Source organism: Lipotes vexillifer, unplaced genomic scaffold (assembly GCF_000442215.2).
Source record: "Lipotes vexillifer unplaced genomic scaffold, Lipotes_vexillifer_v1.1 scaffold225, whole genome shotgun sequence".
Taxonomy (NCBI): domain Eukaryota; kingdom Metazoa; phylum Chordata; class Mammalia; order Artiodactyla; family Lipotidae; genus Lipotes; species Lipotes vexillifer.
Window position 1 is genome coordinate 1,845,808 of NW_006787630.1, and position 10,235 is coordinate 1,856,042.

The following is a 10,235-nucleotide window of genomic DNA, read 5'->3' on the forward strand; positions in this document are numbered from 1 at the left end:
CCCGCCTCCCGTCCGCCCCCTGCCCAGAAGGCCCTGCAGGGACGCGGCCGTTCCCCTCCCCAGCTCCCGGGGCGCGCCGTCCAGCCCGCAGCATGAGCGCCCCCGCCGCGACCCCTATCTTCGCACCCGGAGAGAACTGCAGCCCCGCGTGGCGGGCGGCGTCCGCGGCTTACGACGCGTCGGACACGCACCTGCAGATCCTGGGCAAGCCGGTGATGGAGCGCTGGGAGACCCCCTACATGCACGCGCTGGCGGCCGCCGCCGCCTCCAGAGGTAGCCCCCGCCGGGCGCGCGGGGTCGACCGAGGCCGGGGCCACTGGGACCCGGCGCCCGCCCGCTCTCCAGCGACGTGGCGGAACCTCTGCGCTCCTCTCTTTCCTCGCCTGGAAAACGGGGCCGCTCGCGAGGGCAGCGGGGTAGTCCTGGGGCGCTGCGGGCGCCCTGAGTACCGGGAACCCTCTCTCCGGGGGGCACCGAGGCCCCGACCCCGGGAAGGGGGTCGGGCTGGGCCGGGGGATGGGTTCTCAGACGCGGAACTCAGCCGCCGGACCCCACCCGAGGTCGAGGACAGGGGAGTGGCGGCCTGGCGAGATGCTGCCCAGGCCCACGTGGGTAATGCTCCTACCCAGGAGTCGCGGGAGGCCCTGCCCTGGCTAAGAATAGCTCTGGTAAAGCTGAGGCCTGGAGACAGCTGTGGGGGTGGCCCTGCACCTGGTTTCAGAGCCCGCGGGGTGCCGAGGGCTCCCCACGACCCCCAGAGGCCGGGTGCACCACCTCTGGGCCCGTGTTCCCATCTGGCAAATGGGCACAGCCAGTGTCCCTGCATGGTTAGGGCGTTTCTCCCCTCCTCTTTGACCCAAAGGGGCTCGACCCCCGCCCCTCACTGTTCCAGGCCTGGGCCTTGAATCCTGGTCCTCCCTTGCCCTTACTTAGTAGACTTCATTGTTTGTTGGGGCCGGGCAGGGGATGCTGCCCAAATCAGGAGATAAGCGCCCTCAGTGCAAACAGCATGCGCCAGGGCTCAAAGTCCCCCGGCAGGCCACCCTCTTTGGCTACTGGCCCCGGGCCCACGCTGTTCCCTCAGGGCTGCTGTGTTCTGTCCCGCCCCCCACCTTTGCTCTGCCAACCGGTCGCTCCTAGTGGCCGCTCCTAGTGGCAGTCGTTTCTCTCTGCCAAGGCCCTGCCCCCGCGCCCCCTCCTCCAGGCAGCCTCCCCAGCCCCACCCAGTGTGTAAGGCGTGGGCACTCTGTCTGCCCAGGGGGCCGGGTGTTGGAGGTGGGCTTTGGCATGGCCATCGCAGCTACGAAGGTGCAGGAGGCCCCCATCGACGAGCACTGGGTCATCGAGTGCAATGAGGGCGTCTTCCAGCGGCTCCAAGACTGGGCCCCGCGGCAGCAGCACAAGGTGCCCGCCTCTGCCCGAGGTCCCGCTCCTCACGCTCCTTAGGGGGAAGGCCCTGCCCGCAGAGTGGGCTGGGGACCTGGGGTGGCTGCAGACATGGGGGAGGTGGTCTTCTCTCTTGGGAGTTCCTCTGCCCCCTCCCTTGCAACAGGTGGAGAAGTCCTGGGCCCTCTTTGACCCTCAGCCTTCTCTTTCTCCCCTGCGCCAAGGTGGTTCCCTTGAAAGGCCTGTGGGAGGAGGTGGCACCCACCCTGCCAGACAGTCACTTCGATGGTGAGGGGCTCTGGGCACTGGGCGGGGGGCCTCTGCCTGGGTTGCCAGCCCCCCCTTTGCCTGCTTCTGAGGCACACATGCCTTGACGTGTCACTGGGGTGGCAGAGCCTGGGGGGCAGGCACGGACACACATACAGGAGCCTGGCACTCAGGTGCGTGGACACCTCAAGAACGACCAGGTGGGACACAATTCCTAGGGGCAGCTGCAGCATAGCGAACTCTGGGTTCCCGGCCGCCTCAATTTGCAGCCAGCGTCCTGACCACGTGGCTTCTGTCCTCCCGAGCAGGGATCCTGTATGACACGTACCCGCTGTCTGAGGAGACCTGGCACACGCACCAGTTCAACTTCATTCGGGTAGGATCGCTTGCGGTGGGACGGGGTCTGCCAGCCCTAAGGTGGGGGTCAGCCCAGTGGGCGCGCCTGCCGTCCACAAAGGAGGCACCTCTCCTTCCGGCATTCCCCTGACCTGGCGGGAGGCCCGCTGGGAATGCCTCTGCCCATCCCCACCCCCTCCTGATCACTGTCCCCCAACCCCGGCCAGGACCATGCCTTCCGCCTGCTGAAGCCGGGGGGCGTCCTTACCTACTGCAACCTCACCTCCTGGGGGGAGCTGATGAAGTCCAAGTACTCGGACATCACCACCATGTTCGAGGTGCTGCAGCCTGGGCGCTCCCTGCCCCGCCCCACGCCCCACCCCCGGCAGCGACTTTGGGTGGGGAGGCAGGTGGGGTCACCTGAGACCTGGGGAGGGTCCCTTGCCTCTGGCCCTGGGGGGTCATCTCTTGGGTGGACTCTGAGCCTCCACTTGTAAGTCAGGAGAGGTTTCTCCCTAGCTCAAGGACCTTAGATGGCTCCCAAGTGCCCTCAGGATACAGGGATTCAGCCCAAGGTCCCCAGCGGCATCCCCTCACTCTGCCCTTGTCCACCCAGGGTGCATCTTTATGGGTCTAGCCACCCCTTGTCTTGGGCCTTTGCCCACTCGGTTCCCTCTGCCTGCGAGGACGTACGGGTGAGCAGCCTGGTGATACCCCATGACAGCCAGGAAGCTGTGTGTGGACACCTGGAGATTCCCACCCAGACCTGGGCTTCAGCATTTTCTTAGCAGCCCTGCCCAGCCCCCAAGGGCCTTGGCACTTGTAGGGGTGGCTGGCAGGGTGCCTCCTGAGGCCCCAGGGCCCTGGAAGTGACTCGGCACCTCCCTCTGGCCAGGAGACACAGGTGCCAGCCCTGCTGGAAGCAGGCTTCCGGCCAGAGAACATCCACACACAGGTCATGGAGCTGGTCCCACCGGCCGACTGCCGCTATTACGCCTTCCCGCAGATGATCACGCCCCTGGTCACCAAGCACTGAGCCCACTGGGCCCACCGGCTCAGCTGCCCACGCCACCCTGGGGGCTCTGGGCTTCAGGAACCCCTAACCCCCAGGCCCGTACTGAGCGCCTTCATGGCCGGGAGTGCAGGCTCTGGCCCCTCAGCCCTGGACCAGACCCACACCAGCCACATGAATCAGCAAGCTTCCCTAACCTTCTCTGCAAGGGGACGGCCACTCCCTTCCTACCATGGTCCTGAGAATGAAATAAACACTAACACTGGATTTAGCCAATCAGCACAAGGACACAAACGTGTGCTTGCTTTACTCTTCCTGCCCCTCCAAAAAAAAGTGAAAGGAAGGAAACCTGTTAAACTGACCACCACCAAGACAGTGGCTATACCATTCCAAAGTTTCTGATCCTGCCTCTGAGCCCCCCGCCGTGCCCACTGAAGACATTGCCAATTAGTCACCCATGGCCCCTCCCGCCCTCCCTCTGGTGGGCAGCTGGGGTCCCCAGAGGAGGTGGAACTAGGTCAGGACCTCATAGCAGGTGGCAGCCCCAAGGCCCAGACCCTCTGGTCCCACCCAGTCAGGCTGCACCATGATGCCTCACTCTGAGTCGACGCCCCTCCAGCCCTAGCACAGGGACACCCTGGATCCGTCTGCCCTGGACCCTGGTGCCCAGCTGGTCCCCGCGGTGTCGTCTGCTTCACCCTGACCCGCTCTTGGACGCGTCCACTCCCCTCCTTCATGGGTGGGGCCTCCCACTGGGCCACGCTGGGCCCGGCTGTCCACTCCAGGGGCCTCGGCGTCTCCATGCACAAGAGACAGGCCTGACCCCGCCAAGCAGCGCTCGCCCCGCCCACCTCCCGGCCCCCACCGCGGCCCACACACTCCGTGGAGCAGGGCAGCCAGGCGGATTTATGGGGTTTATTGACCGCCTCTGGGGTAACGGCACAGACGCCGCAGGGCGGCCAGGCAGCGGCTCTACCTGCGGTACCAGATCTGGAGCCTCTTCTCGCGCTTGATCTTCTTCTGCAGCTGCAGGACGCCGTAGAGCAGGGCCTCGGCTGTGGGCGGGCAGCCTGGGGGGCGGGGGCACCTCAGTCTTCCTGCCCTTCCCCCTCCTCTCCGCTCTGCTCCAGGTGGGGGCAGCCAGGCCACTTCCCAGGGCGGGGAGGGGCAAGACAGGGTTCTGCCCCAGCAGCCCGTTAGGTCTGCACCAAGAGAGCTGGGGGGCTTGGCCCATCACGGGAAAGGAGCCAGAGGGGGGCAGGGTGGGCAGCTGCTGACCCCAGGGCCGAACTCCCAGCCAGGATGAGGGAGGCCTGGGCTATCCCTCCCAGGCCGAGCTGCCCTGTCCCTGGCCCTCCCGCCACATGACCCGGCTCGGGACCCGGGAGGACAATGTGGGCTGCCTGCCAACCCCCAGGCCACGCCAGCGACCGGTGAGGACCCTTGGAAAGGAATGGGGGCAGACTCTTCAGACTGGGAGACCCTCCGGAGACAGCGAGGGGGAAAGGCTGCGGTGTCACTCTTATTCTTGTACCCAAATCTGCTTATACTTAAAAGGGGGCGAGCTGTCTCAGTGGGGCTGTGGGGATTCTGTGAATCGGGTGAGGGCCGCGTGGGCGCCACCTGGGGGCTCACCTGGGACGTAGATGTCCACGGGCACAATACGGTCACAGCCCCGCACCACAGAGTAGGAGTAGTGGTAGTAGCCACCTCCGTTGGCGCAGCTGGTGGGGAGGGGAACGCCAGCCGTGAGAGCCTCTCCAGCGACCCCGGCCTCCGTCCCTCCTTGCAGCCCCCAACCCGCACCCACTTCCAACCTCAAGCAGGTGCCAGGCGGTCAGGAAAGGGCAAGACTGGGACACAAGTCACAGGAAAGACAGCGGCCACCTGAGACTTTCTGTGGGACCCGGTAGGACAGAAACAAACAGTGGGACTGTGAACAGATGACCCTCAGTGAGAGAAGCCAGATGTGAAAGGACACAGTGTGTGATTCCATTGACAGGAAACGTCCAGAACAGGCCTGTCCACAGACAGAGAGTGGGTTCCTGGTTGTCAGGGGCTGGGGGAGGGGGTGGGGAGTGACTGCTGATGGGGACAGGGCTTCTATTGGGGTGATGGAATGCTCTGGAATTAGATAAGAGGTGATGATTACACAACACTAAGAATGCATTAAAATCCACAAAATTGTACGTTTTGAAAGGGTGAACTTTGTAGTATGTGAATTCTACCTCAACCAAAAAAGCCAGGTGACTAAATGGCTTTTAATGATGTGGAGAAATGAGGTGCTGGCTAGACGGTGAGGAGGCTGCAACGCCCCCCCAAGCAGGACGTCCTTCCTGTGGTCATAACACAGAGAAACAGAACGAAACTGGACAGGCTGTTGGGGTGAGGGAGCGACTATAACCGGACAGAAGGGACGTTCTGGACAACCCCGATCAGAAAGAAGCACAGAAATGAGACTGGAAGAGACAAGCCAGCGTGTCACCGGCATGTCTGTTGCTGAAGCCCCCGCCCCGCCGGGCACTCACCTCCCCATAGACACGACGTAGCGAGGCTCTGGCATCTGGTCATAGACCTGGAAGAGACAGGGGTCTGTGTGCAGCTGGAGCCTGGGGCGGGGGCGGGGCTGGGAGGAGGGGAGGGAGGGAGTTGGGGGAGGGGACTGGGGGGGTTGGCGGTGGGGCCCACCTTGCGGAGCGCGGGGGCCATCTTGTTGGTGAGCGTCCCAGCCACAATCATCACGTCGGACTGGCGGGGGCTGGCGCGGAAGACCACGCCGAAGCGGTCCATGTCGTAGCGGGGCGCTGCCATATGCATCATCTCCACGGCACAGCAGGCCAGGCCAAAGGTCATGGGCCACAGGGAGCTCTGCAGGGTGGGGCAGTCGGCCCGTGAGTGGACAAGTGGCCCACCGTGTTTAAAGAAGTTGGACGATTTCACATAGAAAAATCTGTTTCTAGCCTTTTCTGGGCCCTGCCCACAGCAACCATGTGACCTCCAGACCCCGAAGGCCGCCCTGGACACTGATCATCGGCCTGAGGCTGATGCCCCAGCCCAGGTACTGTGTGACAGGAAGGCCAATTGAGTTAGGCCCGTGGGTCTACACTTCCCAGCAGCCACATTACCAAAAAGAAAAACAGACAAAAATAAAACCAAGTGCAATTAGCTTTAATAATATAGTCCACATAACCCAGCATATCCTAAATCCCGGCCTCGAACATGGGCACTTGCTGCTCTGAGTGCCCAGTGGCCACACACCGCACAGGTCTAGACCCTGGGGCTCAGCACCCTGGAGGGTCTTGTTCCCAACACCACCTGGACTCAAAGTGCCAATTCCTCCAGGAAGCCCTCCTGGATGCCCTGACTTCTCTCCATCCTTTGGTGCCTGATATCGCCCCTACCCCCACCCACAAGCTGTTCTCCACCAGAGCTTTCTCTGCTTGTATGTGTCCAGTCTGGGATCTGGCCAAGGTCCCTGCTGCCCTGTGGATGTCCCAGTTCAGGTGACAGGGCTCGGGTCACACAGCAGGCAAGGGCTGCCCAACACGGCAGGGCCATGACTCCACAGTGCACGGCCACAGCGACCATCGCCGCCCTGGAGCTGTGGGCCTGGAGGGACACTCGCTGTGGACTCGCTGGTCACACACAGACACCAGGACAGCACCAGCCCGCCTGTCAATGGGGGATTGTTACTCAGCTGGGCGCCCCGAGAGCACTGAAAGGAACCACTGTCCTGGGACAGAGGACACATGTCTGGGGGGAGACACAGACAAGCACGTGAGCACGCAGACTGTCCCACGGCGAACGTGGGGGTGGGGCGGGGGATTAGGATATTTGCTGGGAAGGAGCTACTGTTTACATAGTGTATTTCCAGTTAAAAACATGGGTTTTACGTTGAGAGACGAGAGGAATGAACAGAAGAGGAAAGGAGAACAGGAGGGAGGCGGCTCGTCTTCTCTGGGGGCCGACGCGGGCTGCAGGGAGCACCGAGGGAAGTCAGGCCAGGAACTGCTGGGGGCAGAGCAGGAGTCCTGAGACAGAATCAAAGCCACAGGTCCCCACACGGAGGGGCCCTGGGGGAGTCTGGGCCACTCCATAGCCATGGGAGTGTGGCTGAGCAGCCAGAGGGGGCCCCACGGACGCAGACGAGGAGGGGCTCACCCGGCGGGCCCAGTTGATGAGGTCATCCAGCTTGGCCACCACATACTCGCCCCGGCTGCTGGGAAAGGCGGCGGGTTTGGGGGCCACGGCTCCGGCCTGGGACACGGCGGGGTGGGTGCTGGGCACGGGACACAAAGCAAGGGGAGGCGTCAGCCAGGCAGGTATCCCGGCCGGGCCCAGCCCAGAGCAGCCTCTCCGAGGGCAGGACAAAGCCATGGTCACGGCGGGTCCCCAGAGCAGCACTGGGAGTAGCCATGAGGCCAGGTCTGCAGCGTCCCTGCACCCCGGCCTGGGGCAGGACATGCCTGCTCAACACCGGAGCGAAAGATGGTGTGGACAGGCCTCTATCGCCTCACTGAGGCCCAGCAGGACCCTGTCCTCTCGGGGACTGTTTCCCCGTCTGGAAAACAGGCTCGGCTGACATACTCTTTAGCGAGGGCCCTCCTGGTCAGGAGTTGTGCAGCCATTGGCCTGGGCGCACAGGAGAGGGCTGGGCAGGACTCTGAGGGCAGGGACCCCCTTACATACCCCGCTGGGTGGTGGGAGTGCCCCGGAGCTGCCACAGGCTGCTGCTGTGCTGGGGTGGGGGGATGGGGGGACTTCAGGGTGTGTGGGCTCCCGGGAAGGCTGACCTCACCTGCTCGGGCTGTCAGCAGCCGAGCTCGGATGGACCCCGCGCACCTGCAGAGCTGCGCCCACGCCGGAGCTGCGGGGAGACAGACTGCCCATGACTAGCAGCCCAGGGCGCCTCAACACGCTGTGACAGGGTTACCCCGGGGCCAGGATGGGGAAACTGACCAGGGGGTCTAACCCAGCCCACTGCCGGTTTTTGTAAATAAAGTTTTATTGACACATAACCACACCTATTCACTTCCTTGGTGTCTGGGACTATTTTTAGAGGCAGAGCCAAAAATGTTTACCGTTTGGCCCTTTGAGGAAAAAAAAAATCTGCTGATCCCTGGTCTAGAGACTGCCTGGTTTTCATTTGATACTTCCCTCATTTTCCCCGTCTTCCCTTTGCTTTGCAGTGAGTGTGTATTTTATTCGTAGGAAAAAGGCCTTATCAAAACAAACTCAGCCCAAATCCGAGGGCCTGGCAGCCACCTGCCTTCCTGCCCCAAGGAGGCCTACACGGGGCTGCCATCAGAGCACATGTGCTGAATGCCTTTCGTGCGCCAGGTAGCGACTGGGCTCTGAGGGTACTAGGGCAGGCACACGTGGGGCTGGATGCCAGGTGGCCCCTAGCCTGGTGCTGATGGAGGGCCCGCCCAGATCTGAGGCCCCCTGACAGCCCCCTCTGAGCCCCTCCCTGCCAGGGCCTCACTGGGGGGTGTCAGGATCAGAGATGCAGACACGCAGGCAGCAAGGCAGGCAGGCACTCACCGAAGAGCAAGGATCCCCCGGAGCAGGCCAGGAGCTGCAGAAAGAACCACAGGGTGGGGGCAGTGAGTTGTGGCAGTACCAGAGGCCACAAACGGCCCAGACGGTCCAGCCTCCAGGTGTTTGCCCGTCAGGCCCCCCATGTGGTGCACCCGCCCTCTCACCCTCAGTCTATCTACATTCCATTTAACAAACAATTGATAAAGAGCAATCTTTCAGGGGAATTCCCTGGTGGTCCGGTGGTTAGGACTCCGTGCTTCCACTGCAGGGGGCCTGGGTTTGATCCCTGGTCTCGGAGCTAAGATCCCGCAAACCACAAGGTGTAGCCAAAAGAAAAAAACAGTGATCTTTCAGAATGTGAACCAGACATTCCCCTGCTTCCAACCCCACACTCCACGTGAGAGCCACCTTCCCTTTCCTCAGGAATGTCAGTGTCTCTCCTGTCTCAGAGCCTTTGCACTTGCTGTCCCCTCTGCCTGGAGCACCCCTCTCATGGGGCAGCTTTCAGCTCAAATGCCTGGGTCTACACTAGCTCCACAGGCCCTCCAGATCCTGTCACCCTGTTCTATCTCTATCCACATGTCCTCCTGTGGTGCCTGCCTCCCCCTGATGCTAGGGCTTCCCTGGGTTCCCCCAGTGTCTGTCTCGGCCTTGGCTCAGCCTGACAGGCATGTGTCAAGTCAACAAACCCATAGACATCAGCGAGGCTCCAAGCCCTGGGCTGGGAGTTCCGGGGTTTCAGAGGCTGGGCAAGGAGTCCAGGCCAACAGCCCAGCCCCAGACTCTTGTGCAAGCTGCTCCTCTCTGAGCCTCAGCTCCCCCACCTGAAAATGTAGGGCTTTGGGTAATCTCACAGCACAGTAAATGCCCTTCACCTCCAAGGTGAGGGAATTCCAGCCTCTGGACCAGACATTCTTAGCAAGGGGCCGCTGGTGAGGATTCAGCAGGCCGGTGAGCTTGCACAGGAAAGAAAAATACCCTCTTTATTGTCACCAACGTCTTACTGAAAATTGGCCTTTCCTTAAAATCTGAGTGTAGCCAAAACCACAGCAGTATTAGCGAGACCGAGGCTTTTCACCAACAGAAATGACAGTGGTTTCCTAACCTCGACATAGACGCTGTAGCCAACTCTGTAAAGGAACGTGTCCACTTCTCACTCCTTCAAAGTCACAGCAGTAGGCAGATCCGCCACTAAACCTCGGCTTTCCAGGCATGAATAATGGAGCACCCGGGCTGCGAACTGACCCCCGGTTCCCAGACAGAATCCTGGCAACTGTCAGTATAACCGCTTTCCTTTGCAACCCTGTGAATCCATCCTATGCGTTTAATCGCTAATCGGAGGAAACGTCCCCGGAGCAGCCAGGGTTTGGACGCCTTCTCTGCGGGTGACCGTCCCCTTCCCGGGGTGGCAGGGTGCCCCGGGGTCGCGTCCCTGCCCGGAAAGGCCACGTGACCACCAGCGGTTCCAGCCGCTCTCTGGGCCTCAGTTTCCTCGGATGTCGAGGCTGCTGCCCCCTCGCCTCCTCCTCCCGGAAACTTCAAGGGCAGCATCCCGGGCCGAGCCTGGGTCCCTCCGGCTCCCGCCCCGGCCCCCTCCCGAGGCTGGGAGCCTGCGTCGCCCTCGGTATCCGCTTCCCCAAGCGGCCGGGCGGAAAAGCGCCCGGAGCGACCCAAGCCCCAACCCCGCCGCCCC

At 62.5% G+C, this 10,235-nt stretch overlaps 2 protein-coding genes across 2 annotated transcripts; one reads left to right on the plus strand and one right to left on the minus strand.

The window, feature by feature from the left end:
* Nucleotides 1-33: 33 nt before the first annotated feature.
* GAMT (guanidinoacetate N-methyltransferase) lies at nucleotides 34-3,025 on the plus strand. Its single transcript, XM_007460387.1, has 6 exons — nucleotides 34-273; nucleotides 1,259-1,404; nucleotides 1,611-1,674; nucleotides 1,962-2,029; nucleotides 2,217-2,327; nucleotides 2,885-3,025. Exons 1-6 carry the CDS (start codon nucleotides 93-95, stop codon nucleotides 3,023-3,025), a joined length of 711 nt encoding a protein of 236 aa, XP_007460449.1. The 5' UTR covers nucleotides 34-92.
* A 948-nt stretch (nucleotides 3,026-3,973) lies between these two features.
* On the minus strand, nucleotides 3,974-8,685 carry NDUFS7 (NADH:ubiquinone oxidoreductase core subunit S7). The gene is made up of 8 exons (XM_007460443.1): nucleotides 8,625-8,685; nucleotides 8,546-8,579; nucleotides 7,800-7,868; nucleotides 7,163-7,280; nucleotides 5,690-5,869; nucleotides 5,530-5,576; nucleotides 4,637-4,725; nucleotides 3,974-4,071 (listed from the first exon to the last, which is right to left on the minus strand). Exons 1-8 carry the CDS (start codon nucleotides 8,683-8,685, stop codon nucleotides 3,974-3,976), a joined length of 696 nt encoding a protein of 231 aa, XP_007460505.1.
* Nucleotides 8,686-10,235: the final 1,550 nt, after the last annotated feature.